Raw genomic sequence first — 20,456 nt, 5'->3', positions numbered from 1 at the left:
TTGGGTCAGAGAATTAGTTGGCTGTGATGTCCAACATTGAATAGCCCATCATCACTCAAATGTCCAGACTCTTGTGTTGAAAGATGATCACCTGGGATGAGATGCCAGAGGGTGGCTGGCCCCCAGTAGAATCACACCCCAGCAAGGAGTCAGCGACTTTCGGACAGAAGAGCGCAGGCAGAGGAAATGGTGAGGGGAAAGAAAAGAGAACATTTTCTGAAAAAAGTTTCAAAACTAAAATGTCACTCTTGTTTTGTCTTCTTTTGAAGTTGGGGCAGCACGATGGCACAGTGGTTAGCACTGCTGACTCACAGCTCCAGGGACCCAGGTTCAATTCCCAGCTTGGGTCACTGTCTGTGTGGAGTTTGCATGTTCTCCCCGTGTCTGCGTGGGTTTCCTCCGGGTGCTCCGGTTTCCTCCCACAGTCCAAAGATGTGCAGGTTAGGTTGATTGGCCGTGCTAGATTGCCCCTTAATGTCCTGGGATGCGCGTATTAGCGGGGCAAATATGTGGAGTTATGGAGATAGGGCCTTGGTGAGATTGTTGTCGGTGCAGACTCGATGGGCTGAATGGCCTCCTTCTACACTGTGGAGTTTCTATGCCACATTCATGTTTTCTTAATTGAAGAAATAGCAGTAATTTCAAAATGCGTGATGGCCAATGTTTAAATATGTTGCAATATTCTAAATCTAGAAATTAAGTGGCCTTTCATGTCATTTGATTGAAATCTCATCTCACTTGTGCCTTTTTATTTCAAATCCAGGCACTGAAATCAACAGGACTGCTGACCTCTGACCCCCGGCTAAAATACTGCATGGACCTCCTGCGTCAAACAGTACAAAGTTCTTCAAGTGGAGTCACAATGGACAGACATCTCTTTAGAAAGTACTCATTATCATTCATTAATTAACAATACTTAATCATCCACAAGAGAAAATGCTGGAAAATCTCAGCAGGTCTGGCAGCATCTGTAAGGAGAGAAAAGAGCTGACGTTTCGAGTCCAGATAACCCTTTGTCAAAGCTTTGAATTAATGAGCTTTGACAAAAGGTCATCTGGACTCGAAACGTCGGCTTTCCTCTCCCTACAGATGCTGCCAGACCTGCTGAGATTTTTCTAGCGTTTTCTCTTTTGGTTTCAGATTCCAGCATCCACAGTATTTTGCTTTTATACTTTAATACTTAATCATCCATTCATTTGGAAATCAAAGCCCTCCTCCTGACATTCACCCTTCCTTTGGTTACAGCTTAGTTGTGGAATTGTAATCAGATAGCCATTTTGGGGTTGGTGAGTTCTTGTCTCTTGGAGCTGTCCAGTTACACTTTGGGGGGATTTTCCACCCCTGTTTTCAATGAGTGAGAAAAGGAGGGGGGGGCTTCCAACCGGGAGGTCAGTGGGGGGATTCCCTGGGGGTTGGGTATGTTCATGGGAGGGGTTACCCGTATCCATGGGGGGAACGTTTTTCTTATTTTTTAAAGGGCGCCCCGATCTCTTGAAGACCAACATTGCTGGCGGGATGAGCTCATTCAGAGCTCGCTCTGCCAGTGTGAAGTCATGGGACCTGCCTCCAGGTTTTATTTGTCCAAGTGTCAAAAAATATGGCGGGAAAAGCGGGCAGTGGAGCTTTTCCCGCCTGAGTTAAACAAAGAACAAAGAAAAGTACAGCACAGGAACAGGCCCTATGGCCGTCCAAGCCTGTACCAATCATGATGCCTTAACTAAAAAAAAAACCTTCTGTCTTTACTCACTCCGTATCCCTCTATTCCCTCCCTATTCATGTACCATCCAGATGCCTCTTAAATGTTGCTCATGTGCCACCACATCCTCTGGCACCCACCACTGTCTGCATGAAAAACATCCCCCCGCACATCTCCCTTAAACTTTTCGCCTCTCACCTTGAACCTGTGCCCCCTTGTAATTGACACTTCCACTTTTGGAAAAAGCCTCTGACTATCCACCCTGTCTGTGCCTCTCATAATTTTGTAGACCTCTATCAGGTCTCCCCTCAGCCTCCGGCTTTCCAGTGAAAACAATCCCAGTTTATTCAACCTCTCATAGCCAACACCCTCAAGACCAGGCAACGTCCTGGTGAACCTTTTTTGCACTCTCTCCAAAGCTTCCACGTCCTTCTGATAATGTGGTGACTAAAACTGCACGTAATACTCAAAATGCAGTCTAACCAAGGTTTTATATAGCTGCAACATGATTTCCCTACTCCTGTACTCAATGCCCCAGCTGATAAAGGCAAGCATGCTATATACTTCTTAATCATCTTGGCCACCTGTGTTGCTACTTTTAGGGAACTGTGGACCTGTACACTCAGATCCCTCTATATGTTCATGTTCCTAAGGGTTCTGCCTTTTACAGTATAATTCATACTTAAGTTTGATCCTCCAAAATGCATCACATCGCATTTGTCCGTATTAAACTCCAACTGCCATTTCTGTGCCCAAGCCTCCAATCTATCTATATCCTGTTGTATCCTCTGACAATTCTTGGCATTATCAGCAACTCCGCCAATCTTTATATCACAATTAGTCAAAAAAACAGAAAAGTCTGCCTGATGGGTAGATTTCAAAACACAGCCACTAACACTGAAAGAACTCCAATTGTTCAAATGTCATAATCATGGCCAGTCTTGCCATGGACCTGTTCTAGCCTTGGGATAGGTCTGCATGGGGGAGGCGGTGACACAGTAGTCTTGTTGCTGGACTAGCAATCCAGAGACCCAGAGTAAATCCAGGGAACCTGGGTTCAAATCCCAGATGATGGAAATTGAATTCAATAAAAATCTGGAATTAAAATCTAATGATGACCATGAAACCATTGTCATTTGTAGTGAAAACCCATCTGGTTCACAAATGCCCTTTAGGAGAAGGAAACCTGCCTTCCTCACCTGGTCTGACCTGTAATGACTTCAATGAAGCACATGAGGTTGGCCTCTTGGGAATATGAACTCCCTGACTTAGGTTATAATTGTCTGCGCAATCAGGGAGTCTCATCTGTATATAAAACTGGGAATGTCAGGTCTTCTGGCACTCTGGATTCTGACTGTGTACCAGAAGCACACTATGAGTGGAATAGAGTTTGTAAATAAAGGGAATCTGGTGAAGGGACACTGGCCTGTGAGGAATTATTTCATGACCTACATGTGACTCCAGACCCACAGCAGTATGGTTGACTCTTAATTGCCCCTGGCCTAGCGAGCCACTCAGTTGAATCCAACCACTACAAAGACTACAAAAAGGTCCTCACAAACAGCTGTGTGTGTGGACCTACAACTCAGGGACTGCAGCAGTTCAAGGTGGCAGCTCACCACCACCTTCTCAAGGGCAACTAATGGCTGGCCACATCCCATGAATGAATTTAAAAAAGTCTGCTCTGGTAATTTCTATAAGCAAGCTGATCTGTTAAGCCTTCCATTATATTGTCTTTTTTTATTCCCTGTCTACATAAAAGACTGCGATTTTCAAAGATAAGCGGCTCCCACACAATCCCACCAAAACTTGGGGAGGAATATAAATCCAACAATTTGAGCGTTTTGAAATTCTAACCTTACTAAAGAAACATAGAGGCCTGGGATACTTAGGGAGGGAAAGAAAACAGAAAATAAAAATTCTAGGACACAACTAACTTTCAGAAGAAATGTGATGTTAACTATGAAAGCACAAAATGAAAGCAGACACGAGCTGTTTGAGAACTGTTTGGCTTTGTAGTTTTAGGTGTGGACACTTTTAGAAAATTTAAGAGCCAACAAATGGCTGCAAATGTCAGGAAGAATGGGGAGGAGTTTCTGTGCTTACTGGTTCATTGGCAGGCCAGTAATATGAACTAGTCTGCATCTCATTTAAGGACTGCAGATACAATTACAGTATATTATATATTGGCATCAGGTTACAAGACTCTTACTAACACTATGCTATCAGTCAGCTCAACACAACTGTGACTTCAGTCAGGGGAAACTGAAATGCTTGTACCATGGGTACATTATTCCAGTAAAGGGGAATTGGGGTGGGTGAAGTGTCCTCTCTGTTTTTGACTGCATAGCCTGAGCAGAATTTGAGGACACAGACTTTCCCTGCATCACCTCTCAACCGTACAAACTGAATCCAGAAGAAAGGCATGACCCCTATGTCTGGAGCGCACTGAGCTACAAGAGCTTCCGGAAGGTGCTCGCTTAAAGAGATCACCAGCTTATAAAACTCCACTCCAGTGCCTTTGACTCTCCTGAGCTGGACTCACAAGGCAGTGGTACAATTTGACCTGAGGTGGGGGAGCGGGGGAGGGGAGGGGAGCGGGGGAAGGGAGGGGCTACAATTTGACCGGGGGAGGGGGGGAAGGGGAGCGGGGGAGGGGAGAGGAGCGGGGGAGGGGAGGGGAGTGGGGGAAGGGAGGGGGTACAATTTGACCTGGGGAGAGGGAACACTTTCAAAGTAAATTATATTCCAGAAACCTCTTTGTATGTAAACTTCAAAGTATGGGGCGGCACGGTAGCACAGTGGTTAGCACTGCTGCTTCACAGCTCCAGGGACCTTTGGGTTTGATTCCCGGCTTAGGTCACTGTCTGTGTGGAGTTTGCACATTCTCCTCGTGTCTGCGTGGGTTTCCTCCGGGTGCTCCGGTTTCCTCCCACATTCCAAAGATGTGCAGGTTAGGTTGATTGGCCATGCTTAAATTGCCCCTTAGTGTCCTGAGATGTGTAGGTTAGAGGGATTAGTGGGTAAAATATGTAGGGATATAGGGGTAGGGCCTGGGTGGGATTGTGGTCGGTGCAGACTCGATGGGCCGAATGGCCTCTTTCTGTACTGTCGGGTTTCTATGGTTTCTTAGTGCATAACTACACAGTGCATTACTGGATCAAAGATTAGAAAGATCCGAGGTCTAGGCTAAATTGGCTGATCTCAGTTACGGCCTCCAGGTCTTCAATTTAGAGAGGGCTGAGGAAAGCAGCTAATTGTGCTCCTGATCATTCTCTTCTGTCCCCAATAGAAGGTGCTTGTACGTTCATTCGTTGTGTTCCTACCATGTTAGAATAATGTGCTGACACTCATTGTTTTGGCTTATACATGCAAAAATGGCCATTTAGGAGAGATCGTAAAAGGCACATGTCATCCATGGAACTTGTATCACAGCATCACATAGCTCCTTCAAGGGGTGGACAGAATTTTTTTTAATGCACATTTTAAATTAGATGCTTAAATATTTTGTCACTGAAGCATGTTCTATCTTGCCTGTTCCAAAGTAGACTTGTGGAGTCTCAACTTGTCTCCAGTATGGAAAATTCATACTTGGATAACATGCCTGATTGGTCAGTCTTTGGCCTGTTGTTGGCATGTTGAACAAGTATTAGAATTCTTCCTGCTCATTACACACTCAATTGTTCAATCCAATTAGTTAGGAGGGCCAATATCCACTCACTGCAATGATAGTGGATAAGCCCTTTCATCTCTGGGTCCAGCCTAAACACATGGAATAAAGCTTTCCTTTCTTCCTTGTTTAATTGCACCATTTTGCATCTTTCTCTAGCTCCTCTTTTATCTTCCCTCATCCTTTCTGAGCTCATTTTGTCCATGGAATGCACCTCCTGCTCCATTGATCCTATTCCCACTAAATGCTGACCACTCAACTTCCCTTCCTGGCTCCTATACTAGCTAATATTGTAAATGGTTCCCACTCCTTAAATAGTCCTTCTTTTCAAATCTGCCATCATCATCCCATCCTCAAACATTCCACCCTTAAGCCCTTTGTGCTTCCAACTGGCCTTTCCTCTCAAATTGTTGGACACGTGGGGGCAGCACGGTCGCACAGTGGTTAGCACTGCTGCTTCACAGCGCCAGGGACCCTCCCGGGTTCGATTCCCGGCTTGAGTCACTGTCTGTGTGGAGTTTGCACGTTCTCCCTGTGTCTGCATGGGTTTCCTTCGGGTGTTCTGGTTTCCTCCCACATTCTGAAAGACATGCTGGTTAGGTGCATTGGCCCGAACAGGCGCTGGACTGTGGCGACTAGGGGAATTTCACAGTAGCTTCATTGCAGTGTTAATGCAAGCCTTATTGTGACTAATAAATAAACTTTAAAAAACTTTATGTTGTCACCTCCTAAATCCATGCCCATCTTTCCACAACGCCAATGATTCTCATTGCCAATGCTAGTTTTTGGAAGGGGCTTACAATTTTGTTTTGATGTGATTGAGTTCAATAAAACTGCCCAAAGTGTAACCTTCCTTTTGTATATCTTGTAAGCCATGTTTGCTGTTGGTGTGATTTCTTTGTTCCCTTTCTTCTTTCCTCTTTCTCCTCATAAAACTGTTAAGTTTGTGACGTGAGGGGGCTAAAACCATTCGGTGGAATGAGGGACCAAGACTTTCTGATGTCTCTGTGATAAGAGAGCTGGCAGAGAGATCTTCTGCCAGCCTAAATCACAATGTTCTGACAGATGTATGAGCTGGAATATGTTTACATGAGCCCTTGTAGGCCTGTAGAATAATCCAATGTAACATCCCTCAAATGTTGCATAAGGATACTGTGCATTGAAATAGCAGGCAGAGCACAGACAGCACTGACCTGCATTGCCCTAGGCATGCTGGTGCCGAAAAGGTCATAAACCATCCTGTCACACTGTGTTGGTATTTAAAGGGCTGAGTTTATATTTACACTTCTCATTATATGTCATAATTGGAATCAAATCCAGCACTGAAGGAGAGCCAGGCTCTTGGAGCAAATAGAATTAAGCAGCAAATAAAAATGGCTCAGAATTTACTTATGAACAATGTGCCCTCCACATTTGCTTTGTGATCGATTATATACAGTATTTTACTTTTTAAATATACCTGGTTATTTTTAATGAAGGAATTTACTCAGAAGGTTAGTACATTTTCTTCCTTACAGTAAAACTCAGGAGGATATTTAAAATAATTGCATGGAATTCATGCACTGAACAGGTTCTGATGGTTGACTTGACAATTGGCTCTTCAATTGACATATTTCCAACACTCCCCAGATTATCCTAATGTCTCCCAGAGTTGTAGATTAATTATCAGGACACTGTGTGGAGCAAAGGAGGTTGAGGGAAAATCTGACAGAAATGTTCAAAAGAATGACAAGTTCAGATAAGGTAGACAAAGTAAAGCTGTTTCCATTGCTGAAGGGGACATAGATTTAAGGTTTCGAGCCAGAGATATAGGAGGAGGTGTGAGGAAGAACATTTTTACACAGTAAGTAGTAATAACTCACTGCCCATGAGGGTGCTGGAAGCAGAGGCAAAAGGAAATTAGATGAGCACTTGAGGGAAATAAACTTGCAGGGCTACTGGGATAGAATGGTTGGGGAGTGATTGCGGGGGGGGGGAGGGGGGAACACACACGACTGACTGGATTGCTCTACAGAGAGCTAGCAAGGACTTGATAGACAGGATGGCCTCCTTCTGTAACATAATGATGCTCATACACTATGCTGCGAGCAACCCAGGAGAAAAGTCATAGGGACATTTTTTTAAATGCATTTTTTCTTTTTCTTTGAACAGTTTCATTCATTGCTTATAAAATATATTGGAGATGGCAGAGGGGAAGGCTGTTTCACAAACAGTCAAGATTAATCCAATTGGGTAAGCCTCTAGTCCCTTTCCAATTAGCCTGGAAAGGCACTACATCTGGGTGATGGATAATGGCTGAGTGAAGCCTTAAGGAATACCCAACCAAAGTTGGTAACCATACTTGAGTGACAGAACATGCACAGCCTGAGGCACAAGTTTGGCTGAAATAATTGCTTTTGCATCTTATTCAGGAAACAAAGAAATTAAGTGTGGTTCACAAAGGAAGTGTTTAAACCTAGATATGTTTGAAAAATGAATGGTTAGAAAAATAATTAACAGGAACAAATCTCAGTATCAACATTATCCACCTATTACCCTACCAGATTCTTTAGACTCTCTCCAACCACTGGACTAAAAAAAACCCTAGAGCTATCAGAATTATCCACTAAATTAATTGAGTAAAAAACACATTGGGAGTTGCAATTTATTTAAGACTGCTCCTATTTGTTCTTTGATTTTAACAAGCACGATTTTGATAATTGAAGCAAATAAGTGGGTGAGGTCAGGAGTTTATTCAAGATGCTAGATATCAGTGCAGAATGGAATAACATCTTTTGAAGGTAGTTATGATTCACAATCACACATTTACTTTCCATGAATCAGAACATAACTTGCGTTTGATAGCATTTATAGATTAAAGATAGGGATTTTATTTTTGGGGTGCTTTTGCACTATCTAGTGCGAAGTAGTTACTGCTTTGCATTGACTGAATTTGAAATGTGAATAACCCTTGTACTCCACCATATGGGTCAATGCTGAGCTGATCGCTTTCACCACTTGTCTTTCTGGTTCAGGTTTTTTGGAAGTAACATTGTGCTGCTGACCCAGGCCTTCAGGAAAAAATTTGTCATTCCTGACTTTGAAGTATTTTCGTCACACATAAACCGCCTTTATGATAATGCAAAAAAGAGGACCTCTGGTAAGGTAAGTTGTAAAATAGTGGATTTACAGTGTGTTGTGAGTAATTTTAAAGTCCCTTGGAGAGTGGAGGCAGGTCACTTTGACCAGAATTATGTCAAATGATGCCAACATCAACTGGCACCACATTTGGTCCTGACATCAGGTGATTTTCTTACATGGTCAAGTGTGCTAAATGATGGCTAAGTTCATTCTGTGGACAACGGAACAACTTGCTACGACAACGGATGAATGAACACCGCTCGACAATCACCAGGTAAGACTGTTCTCTTCCTGTTGGGGAACACTTCAGCGGTCACGGGCATTCGGCCTCTGATCTTTGGGTAAGCGTTCTCCAAGGCGGCCTTCACGACACACGACAGCGCAGAGTCGCTGAGCAGAGACTGATAGCCAGGTTCCGCACACATGAGGACGACCTCAACTGGGATCTTGGGTTCATGTCACACTATCTGTAACCCCCACGACTTGCCTGGACTTGCAAAATCTCACTAACTGTCCTGTCTGGACATCTCTTTAACCTGTGTTTAATGCTCTCTCCACTCCCATTGTCTGTACCTTTAAGACTTGATTAGCTGTAAAGACTCGCATTCCAATCATTATTCTGTAAATTGAGTTTGTGTCTTTATATGCCCTGTTTGCTGTTTGTGAACAGACCTCCCACTCACCCGACGAAGGAGCAGCGCTCCGAAAGCTAGTGGCGTTTGCTACCAAAGAAACCTGTTGGACTTTAACCTGGTGTTGTGAGACTTCTTACTAAGTTCATTCTACCAGAGAATTCAGCTTCAGGTTATTAATTACAATCCTGAACTCTCCATTTCTCTGACTTTGGTCCTTTGAGCCACTGGTGACCAGGCCTGCAACCGACTGGACCCTAAGCTCTGGAATCCTCTCCCCAAACCACATTAACACCATCTCCTCATTTTAAGACTGTCCTCAAGATTTACCTCTTTGATCAAGCTTTTGGTCACCTCTTCTAATTTCTCAGTCTTTGGGTCAGTGTCTATTTCCCATGCTGCTCTATTTAGTGCCGTGCAATGTGTTTCTTCATTAAAGGCATGATATAAATGTTTGTTGTTGTTGTTGTTGTTTAAAGTCTCCTGTACCCAAGCAGCTTAAAAGCAATTGTATCATTCACAGGTTGCAGACTACATCCCCCAATTGGCCAAGTTCAGCCCAGATCTGTGGGGGGTTTCTCTGTGTACCGTGGATGGACAGAGGTAAGCTTTCACTATGTTCAGATTGAAACAAATCTTTCTGTTGACTCCTCTTGGAAATGGGAAAAGGCAGGGCAAACTGTTTTCACAGGAGGAAATTTTGGCTGAGGGGTGGTCTCCCCATTCAGGCCTCAATACCAAAGCCACAATGAATTACAGCAATTCTACTTGAGAATTTTGTGGACACTACATAGAGAGCTGAATTGTTAATAGTACAGTCCATTAAACCTTCCTATGCTGCAAATGACCACTTTATCCATGGCTGTGTTAATCATTGTTGTGCTTTTTTAAATCAGTTTTCATGGTGTGGGTGTTGCTGGCGAGACCAGCATTTATTGCCTTTGAAACTAATTTTAAAGTTTTTTAAAAAAGTTTATTTATTAGTGTCACAAGTAGGCTTACATTAACACTGCAATGGAGTTACTGTGAAACTTCCCTCATTGCCACACTCCGTCGCCTGTTCGGATACACAGAGGGAGAATTTAGCACGGCCAATGCATCTAACCAGCACGTCTTTCAGAATGTGGGAGGAAACCGGAGCACCCGGAGGAAACCCACGCAGACACGGGGAGAACGTGTGGACTCCGCACAGACAGTGACCCAAGCCGGGAATCGAACCCAGATCCCTGGCGCTGTGAGGCAGTAGTGCTAACCACCATGCCACCTCTGATGATGGAGTGCCTTCTTCTTCACCCACTGTTGGTCCCCAAAGTGATATGAAACTGTTTAAATTGGATTCTGGTCATCAATTAGGCTATACAAAATTATTCACTGAACAAAAGCCAGAATTAAAGTTTTGCTTGTGTTTATTGCTTTTTTAAAACTGATTGTTTGGTGTTGTTTTCTGAAGTTGGCCATTTTGTTTATCCCTCTCTCGACAGACACTCCATTGGAGACACCAAAATCCCCTTTTGTTTACAATCCTGCATAAAGCCGCTGGAGTACGCCATCGCAGTTAATGAATTCAGTACTGACTATGTTCACCAGTATGTGGGCAAAGAGCCCAGCGGACTACGGTTCAATAAGGTCTTTTTGAATGAGGAGGGTGAGTATCGTAGCAACATGCAAGTGTTCCAGTAAGCACCTGGTCTTGGCCCAATTGATGAGCCCAGGGAACCATGGTTCCAGCTCCCCTTGGCAACAGAATACACAAAGGAGATTCATCACACCTGTGCATAAACTGTTGCTATAGAGCTTTCATTTGCTGTGGAATAATAGAGCTAATCATACATCTGTCATCAACAACAAAAAGAATCACATCAAGTACTGGAGTTTGAGCATTACAAACTGAAAAGAATCAGGAAGTACAAGACATAAAAATTTCAAAGGGCCACATGGCATCTATTTTCTTGCATGCAATGCAAGCAAGAAAATAAACACTGATAAACAGAGCTTGCTCCTTTCTTAACAGCAACTCTACTGATAGTGTCACCATTTGCCTTTGTTGAGAGGAAGCTCCCAAGATAGGGAAAATGGTTCACATTTTCCAGGATCTCGGCATTGGTCTTAAATCACCGGGAGGTGTCGGGGGAGAGGAGATATTCTGCAGTGGGAGCTGATTGGAAGAGGAACTTTAGTTTTCCAGGTGTTTAGTCAAAGGTCCATTTTATCACTTGCTTCAGAGAAGGACGGCACAGTGGTTAGCACTGCTGTCTCACGGTGCCAGGGACCCGGGTTCAATTCCGGCCTCGGGTAACTGTGTGGAGTTTGCACATTCTCCCTGTGTCTGCGCAAGTTTCCTCTGGGTGCTCCGGTTTCCTCCCACAGTCCAAAGATGTGCAGGTTAGGTGCATTTGTCATGGTAAATTGCCCCTTGATGTCTAAAAATGTTAGGTATGGGGAATTTGTGGGGTAAATATTTGTGGGGTTACGGGAAAGAGCCTGGCTGGGATCCTCTGTCGGAGAGTCGGTGCAGACCTAATGGGCTGAATGGCCTCCTTCTGCACAGTAGTGATTCTATGATTCTATGATCTGGGGCTTGGTTTCCGACCAAATGTGCTGAAGCTCTGTGACTGAGGTTGGAGCAGTTTGGGTTTTAGGTTGAAGGCAGCGTCGGCTGAACAGTTTCCCGTCTGTTCTGTAGATTCTCTCCACACCAGTGGGTAATTTGCTGGAGGTGAGGTGCACAAGGAAAATGGAGGATAGACTTGATGCAATGACACAGCCCCTTGTTTGAATGCAGTTTTCACTGAGACAGTGTCTGTGGTGGTTTCCTTGGTGAGGATCACAGCTTGCATATCATCATTAAGTAGGCAAAGGATGGTGACAACTTCCTGAGGGCAGCCAAATTTGAGGATGCAACATAAGCCTTCATGGTTGACAGAGGTCAAATGTTTCCATGAGGCCGAAAAGGCCACATCCAGTGATTGGTGCTTTTCCTCTCACTTTTTCTTGAATTTGCAATGCATTAAAAATCCTGCCTCTTGATGGATGAAAACCAGACTGTGATTCGGTAAGGAAATCTTCAGCCACTAGAGGCGACGATTCATTATCCCCTCCAACAAGCCAACTTGCCCAACATCAAGGTATTAATCACTCAAAACCAGGTCCACCAGACGGGACAAGTCGTTCATATGCCTGGTATCAGCCTGTCAAAGCAACTGCTCTATCCACAACTTGGTCACAGCAAGAGACTCCCAGGACAGCGAAAACACTTTAGGGATGTCCTCAAATCATCCCTGAAAAGGTCAAACATACCCACCGACTCATGGGAGACCCTGTCATGTGACCAATTAAAATGGAGAATCTCATTCACAAAAGCACCGAACACATCAAGAGACTCCGTCAGGAACGTGCAAAGGTGAAGTCGAGACATAAACCTCCAGATAACCCATCTACCCCCACCCTTTATGTACCACCTGCCCTGCATGTGGCAGAGCCTGTAGATCAAAGAACAGTACAACACAGGAACAGGCCCTTCGGCCCACCAAGTCTGTGCCGACACAGATGCCTCTCTCATCTAATATTTTTTTGCCTCTACGTGGTCCATATCCCTCTAATCCCTGCCTATTCATGTATCTATCCAAATGTCTCTTGAACATTGTTGTAGAATCTGCTTCCATCACCTTCCCCAGCAGCGCGTTCCAGGCATTCACCACCCTCTGTGTGGAAAAACTTGCCCCTTACATCTCTTTTAAACTTCCCCCCCTCACTTTCAACCTTTGCCCCCTAGTAATTGACCCTTCGACCCTGGGAAAAAGGCTCTGATTATTCACTCTATCCAAGCCTGTCATAATCTTGTAAACCTCTATCAGGTCCCCCCTCATCCTCCGACGCTCCAGTGAAAACAATCCAAGTTTGTTCAACCTTTTTTCATAGTCCATATCCTCCAAACCAGGCAACATCCTGGTAAATCTCTTCTGCACCCTTTCCAATGCATCAACATCCTTCCGATAGTGTGGCGATCAGAATTGTACACACTACTCCAAATGCGGCCTAACCAAAGTCTTATATAGCTGCAACATAAGAACTAGGAGCAGGAGCAGGCCATCTGGCCACTTGAGCCTGCTCTAGCATTCAATAAAATCATGGCTGATCTTTTCGTGGACTCAGCTCCACTTACCTGCCCGCTCACCATAACTCTTAATTCCTTTGCTGTTCAAAAAAGTATCTATCCTTGCCTTAAAAACATTCAATGAGGTAGCCTCAACTGCTTCACTGGGCAGAGAATTCCATAGATCCACAACCCTTTGGGTGAAGAAGTTCCTCCTGAACTCAGTCTTAAATCTGCTCCCCCTTATTTTGAGGCCATGCCCCCTAGTTCTGGTTTCATCTGCCAGTGGAAACAACCTCCCTGCTTCTATCTTATCTATTCCCTTTATAATCTTATATGTTTCTATAAAATCTCCCCTCATTCTTCTGAATTCCAATGAGTATAGCCTCAGTCTACTCAGTCTCTCCTCATAATCCAACCCCCTCAACTCCGGAATCAACCTAGTGAATCTCCTCTGCACCCCCTCCAGTGCCAGTATATCCTTTATCAAATAAGGAGACCAAAACTGTACACAGTACTGCAGGTGTGGCCTCACCAGCACCTTTTACAGCTGCAACATAACCTCCCTGTTTTTATACTCCATCCCTCTAGCAATGAAGGACAAAATTCTATTTGCCTTCTTAATTACCTGCTGCACCTGCAAACCAACATTTTGCGATTCATGCACAAGGACACCCAGGTCCCGCTGCACAGCAGCATGCTGCAATTTTTTACCATTTAAATAATAGTCCATTTTGGTGTTATTCCTACCAAAATGGATAACCTCACATTACCAACATTGTACTCCATCTGCCAGACCCTTGCCCACTCAGACTATCTACATCCCTTTGCAGACTTTCAGTGTCCTCTGCACACTTTGCTCTGCCACTCATTTTAGTGTCATCTGCGAATTTTGACACACGACACTTGGTCCCCAACTCCAAACATGATCTTCCAATTCCTATATTCGACACCCTGACTGATGAAGGCCAGAATGCCATATGCCTTCTTGACCACCTTGTCCACCTGAGTTGCCACCTTCAGGGATCATGCATTGGACTTAACAGCCATTTCAAAAACCCAACAAACTGGAAATGACAACGCAAGTCACCCTCAATTCCAAGGGACTGCATTAGAAAAAGAAGAATGTTTGAAATGCTGTAGTCACTTGAAGGGGCCTGTCACATCCAAAGAAACACATTTTATAGCCACTGAGTAATTGTGCAAGTAGAGCTTTAATTGAGCAATTTTAGCATCAGATTGAGGATATCGGTTGACAAAGCAAAGGGTGGAATTTTGTGGCCTCTCCCACAGGTGGGATCTTCCCATTCTGCTGAAAACAATGACGCTTTGAATGGCTCACAGCATTTTATGGCCCCATCTCTGCCACATCAAGCCCACAAAAGATTCTGCCGAAGGCAATAAGTACAGTTTAAAAAAAAACAAATGTTGTTCAATTTCAATTCACTTACATTTTCACAACTTCAGAATCACTTCGTACTGTTAATCTAAATGTTTTGTTTTCTCTTTAGATAGGCCCCATAATCCCATGGTAAATGCAGGAGCAATTGTTGTTACCTCACTTATCAAGGTAAGATAACATGCAAACTGGGACACAGATTGATGAACCAGGTTTTTGAAGGCATTGAACAAAGCTACAGCATAGTGGCCCAAATGCACTATTAGGCCAGTATCTGTAGGACAATTTTACCCTACTGTAGACATAGTAAAACTATCTGCAAAAGTACTGTCACAATAATATTTACATTACATTTTACTTGCTGTCAGATAAGCTACTGGTGGAAATGTAACTTGGGCCAGTCTACTGTCATAGGCTGTCAGTGAACTGATATAGTGCATCCTATAAGGATGGTGGTTAGCCTCATGAATTCCCATTTGGTGGGAAATGGCTTCCTAATTTCAGTGTGATCTTCAGAGAAGTTACTGACAAAGGGTCAGAGGCCAAGAGACTGTGAGCCACTTAATCACAGTTACTAGTCATTGGCTAGAGCAGGTGCATCAGAACAATTTGTTTGTCCGTTCTCTCTTAAGGGTGTTACTCTTTGCCAAGTCCCCAAAACCAGACAAGGGAAACTGCAGGGATTGGGATTGTGACTTCATAACTGGTGTATGCTTTGCTGCAGATACAAACTAATTGGAAGTCTGAATAATTAATGGACGTTTTCATATCCTAGGATACAAAGTAAGGAGAAAATGGTTTGTTGTATTAAAATGAAAACTTTTGACCAGTTTACATTTTAGAAATCTGTGGGCAATCAAGATGGTCGCCCTAGTCTCTTCAATCAAGGGACAGTGAGTAGTACCGTGGGGTTGGCATCCTATGAGGGAGGTTGCACACTTCCTCCCGACACACGCTCCATAAGCAAAGCTGATGCTGAGAGTTCCCAGAGTTAACAGAAGCTCTGTGTGGTGATTGTCCCTTTAAGGGCAACACAGAAGAGTAAGGGTCACATGGCCTGTGCTGTGTTGCACCTAAGGGTCCCTCATCACTGACACTCTAGAAAGTCAATTGGCCTCATTATCCCTGGGCTGAGGTGGGAAACATAGAAACTAGAAGCAGGAGTAGGCCATTCAGCCCTTCGAGCTTGCTCCACCATTCATTACGATCATGGTTGATCATCCAACTGAATAGCCTGATTCCACCTTCCTCCCATATCCTTTGATCCCCTTCTTGAAATGTTTTGTCTTCAACTGCTTTCTGCGGTAGAAAATTCCACAGGCTTACCACTCTCTGGGTGAAGAAATTACTCCTCATCTCAGTCCTAAAAGGTTTACCCCTTATCCTTAGACTATGATCCCTGGTTCGGGACACCCCCGCCATTGAGAACATCCTTTCTGCATCTATACTGTCTAGTCCTGTTAGAATTTTATAGGTTTCTATGAGATCCCCCTCATTCTTCTAAACTCCAGCGAATATAATCCTAACGACCAATCTCTCCTCATACATCAGTCTGGTGAACCTTCTCTGCAACCCATCTATAGCAAGAACATCCTTCCTTAGATAAGGAGACCAAAACTGCACACACTATTCCAGGTGTGGTCTCACCAAGGCTCTGTATAATTGCATCAAGATATCCCTGCTCCTGTACGCGAATCCTCTCACTATGAAGGTCAACATACCATTTGCCTTTTTTACTGCCTGCTGCACCTGCATGCTCAGCTTCAGTGACTGATGTACGAGGAGAACCAGATCTCGTTGCACAATCCGCTCTCTTAATTTATAGGAAATTACTGAAGGTTTCTGCTCCCTGGTTAATCTTGTCCTCCCTCCATCCTCACTCCAACAGTGCTGCAACTACTGCCCTGTGTTGAGATTAGCTAAATCAACAGAAACTACATTTTAAGATCATCAGTGGGAGGAATTATTGAGAAATTTGCTAATTTTTCACTTTTAACTGTGGCTTTAGCCAATCTCTACTCTGGACACACATGTCTATTCAGGCCTCAGAAAACTCTGGAGTAAGGCTGTTTTCCATTTAGACAGGGTGACAAGTGCACACATTAGAAAAGGGTAAATACATTCAATAGGATGCTGACACAACCTGCATTTAGTCAGGATATAGCACATAGTAATCAGAACCACACTGATTGACATTGCACAATTCCTATAAAAACACAAAGCTTTTTCTTTGTTGCTAGCCCTCGGCTGCACATCCCCATCACCATGACACTCTTTAAGTTCCAAAGCTCACTTGTATTTGTATTTCATTTCACACTGGCTGGTCAATGTTAAACACATTACAGCGTGCTTGAGTAAAACCAATTCCTGTTTTCCACCCAATTCCGGTCCTTTAATTCAGGGTCAACTGTTCAGTTGGAGAGAATGGTATATTGTGCAATTGTTTCAAGGACTGGTTTTGCAATATTGCCTCATGGTCCTGGTACTGTAGGGTGGGAGTGGCGCAGTGGTGTTGCCACTGGACTGATAATCCAGAAACCTAGGGTAATGGTCTGGGGATCTGGGTTTGAATCCCACCACAGCAGATTAATTCAATACAAATATGGAATTAAAAGTCTAATGATGACTATGAAACCATTGTTGATTGTTGTAAAAACTCATCAGGTTCACTAATGTCCTTTAGGGAACAAAATCTGCCATGATCACCTGGTCTGGCCGACATGTGACTCCAGATCTGCAGAAATGTGACTGACTCTTAATGGCCTAGTCCCAAGTTGCATCAAACCGCTAAAAAGCTAATAAAAAGGAATGAAACTGGATGGAGAACCTGGCATCAACCTAGGCACTGGAAATGACAACAGCAACCCAGCCAACCCTGTTGACCCTGCAAAGTCCTCTTTATGTCCTAAAGGACATAGCTGCTAGACCGGGTCTGTGACAGCTGGTGAGGGAACCAACAAAAGGGAAAAGCATACTTGACTTCATCCCCACCAACCTGCCTGCTGCAGATACATCTGTCCATGGCAGTATTGGTAAGAGTGACCACCGCACAGTCCCTGTGGAGACAAAATCCCGTTTTCGTTTTGAGGATACGTACCATTGTGTTGTGTGGCATTACCATTGTGCTAAACATGATAGATTTCAAACAGATCTAGCGACTCAAAACTGGGCATCCATGACACACTGTGGGCCATCAGCAGCAGCAGAATTGTACTCGATCACAATCTGTAACCTCATGGCCTGGCATGTCCCCCTCTATCATTACCACCAAGCCCGGGGATTAATCCTGATTCAATGAAGAGTGAAGGAGGGCATGTCAAGAGCAATACTAGGCATACTTAACAATGAGCTGCTAACCTGGTGAAGCTACAACACAGGACTGCTTGCATGCCAAACAGCGTAAGCAATAAGTGATAGACAGAGTTAAGTGAGTCCACAACCAATGGATCAGATCTAAGCTCTGCATTCCTGCTACATCCTGTCATGAATGGCAGTGGACAATTAACCAACTCATTGGAGGAGGAAGCTCCACAATTGCCCAGCACATCAGTGCAAAAAAATAAGGCTGAAGCATTTGCTACAATCTTCAACCAGAAGTGCCAACTGAATGATCCATCTCAGCCTCCGCCAAGGCTCCAGCATCACAGATGCCAGTCTTCATCCAATTCGATTCATTCCATGTGATATCAAGAACAAAGAGAACAAAGAAGCGTACAGCACAGGAACAGGCCCTTCGGCCCTCCAAGCCCGTGACGATCATGATGCCCTAACTAAACTAAAAAAAAATGGCTGAAAGCATTGGATACTGCAAAGGCTATGGGCCCTGACAATATTATGGTGATAGCAGTGTAGACATGCTCTAGAACATGTCACGCCCCTAGTCAAGCTGTTCCAGTACAGCTACAACACTGGCATCTACCCGGCAATGTGGAAAATTGCCCAGGGTGTCTTATACACACAAAAAAAGGACAGACCCAAGCTGGCCAATTGCCACCCCATCAGTTTACTCTCGATCATCATAACATGTTGGAAGGGGTCATCTACAGAGCTATCAAGCGGCACTTGCTTAGTAATGACCTGCTCACTGACACTCAGTTTGGGTTCTGACAGAGTCACTCAACTCCTGACCTCATTATAGCCTTGGTTCAAACATCGTCAAAAGAGCTGAACTCCAGAGATGTGAGTGACTGCCCTTGAAAATAAGGTCACATTTGACCAAGTGTGGCATCAAAGAGCCCTAGCAAAATGGGAGGCAATGGAAATTGGGGGAAAAACATTCTACTAGTTGGAGACATACTTAATGAAAAGGAAGATGGTTGTGGAGGTCAATCATCTCAGGTCAATCATCATTGCAGGAGTTCCACAGGGTAGTGTCCTAGGCCCAACCATCTTCAGCTGCTGCATCAGTGACCTTCCTTCCATCATAAGGTCAGAAGTGGGCATGGTCGCTGATGATTGCACTATTCACAACTCTTCAAATACTGAAGCAGTCCATGTCCAAACGCAGCAAGACCTGGACAATATGTAGGCTTGAACTGACAATTGGCAAGTAACATTCACACCACACAAGTGCCAGGCAATGACCATCTCCAATAAGAAAGAATCCAAATATCGCCCCCTTGACGTTCAATGGCATTACCATTGCTGAATCCCCCGCTATCAACATCATTGAATAGAAACTGAAGTGGATGAGCCATATAAATAATGTGGCTACAAGAGCAGGTCAGAGGCAAGGAATCCTGCAGTGAGTAATTCATCTCCTGACTCCCCCAAAGCCTGTCCACCATCTGCAGGGTGCAAGTCAGGAGTGTGATGGAATACTCTCCACTTGCCGGAATAGGTGCAGCTTCAACAACACTCAAGAAGCTTTACACCATCCAGGATAAAGCAGCTCACTTAATTGGCACCCCTCCCACAAACATTCACTCCCTCCACCACTGACGCACGGCGGCAGCAGTATGTTCCATCTACATGACGCACTGCAGAAACTCACCAAGGCTCCTTTGACAGCACCTTCCAAACCCATGACTGCTACCACCTAGAAGGACAAGGGCAACAGATACATGGGAACACCAACATCTGGGAGTTTCCCTCCAAGTCACTCGCCATCGGAACTTGAAATATATTGCCGTTCCTTCATTGTCACTGGGTCAAAATCCTAGAACTCTCTCCCAAACAGCACTGTGAGTGTGGCTACAGTGCAGTGGTAACATCGCGGCACGGTAGCACAGTGGTTAGCACTGCTGCTTTACAGCTCCAGGGACCTGGGTTTGATTCCCAGCTTGGGTCACTGTCTGTGTGGAGTTTGCACATTCTCCTCGTGTCTGCATGGGTTTCCTCCGGGTGCTCCAGTTTCCTCCCACAGTCCAAAGATGTGCGGGTTAGGTTGATTGGCCATGCTAAAATTGCTCCTTAGTGTCCTGAGATGCGTAGGTTAGAGGGATTAGCAGGTAAATGTGTAGGGATATGGGGATAGGGCCTGGGTGGGATTGTGGTCGGTGCAGACTCGATGGGCCAGATGGCCTCTTTCTGCACTGTAGGGTTTCTATGATTCTATGATTCAAGAAGGCAGCTCACCGCTACCTCCTCGAGGACAATTAGGGATAGAAAATAAATGCTGGCCTAGCTAGCGATGCCCACATCCCATAAATGGATTAAACAAAAAACCGGTCCATTTACATTGTGGGTGGCTTCTGCAGCAAACAGGACAATTAAACCAAAACCTTGGTTCTTGTCTCAGATATGTGTTAAAGATCCCACAGCCTCTTTTCGAAGAAGAGCAGGAGTGTTCCCTGGAAGTCTGGCCAGTATTTATTATACAACCAACACAATAAAAACAGATTATC

At 44.4% G+C, this 20,456-nt stretch overlaps 1 protein-coding gene across 1 annotated transcript in view; it reads left to right on the top strand.

The window, feature by feature from the left end:
• Positions 1-20,456, top strand: part of LOC144482012 (glutaminase liver isoform, mitochondrial-like) — a 62,976-nt gene that overhangs the window by 17,338 nt on the left and 25,182 nt on the right. The window contains exons 3-7 of the mRNA XM_078201270.1: positions 764-885; positions 8,381-8,510; positions 9,642-9,721; positions 10,600-10,763; positions 14,723-14,781. Of these exons, the coding sequence (XP_078057396.1) occupies positions 764-885; positions 8,381-8,510; positions 9,642-9,721; positions 10,600-10,763; positions 14,723-14,781 (555 nt within the window). The remainder of the gene's footprint in view (positions 1-763; positions 886-8,380; positions 8,511-9,641; positions 9,722-10,599; positions 10,764-14,722; positions 14,782-20,456) is intronic.

The sequence above is a fragment of the Mustelus asterias genome, chromosome X, assembly GCF_964213995.1.
Source record: "Mustelus asterias chromosome X, sMusAst1.hap1.1, whole genome shotgun sequence".
In the NCBI taxonomy this organism is placed as follows: domain Eukaryota; kingdom Metazoa; phylum Chordata; class Chondrichthyes; order Carcharhiniformes; family Triakidae; genus Mustelus; species Mustelus asterias.
The sequence above is the reverse complement of the archived record's forward strand: the minus strand, read 5'-3'. Positions and strand labels throughout refer to the sequence as shown.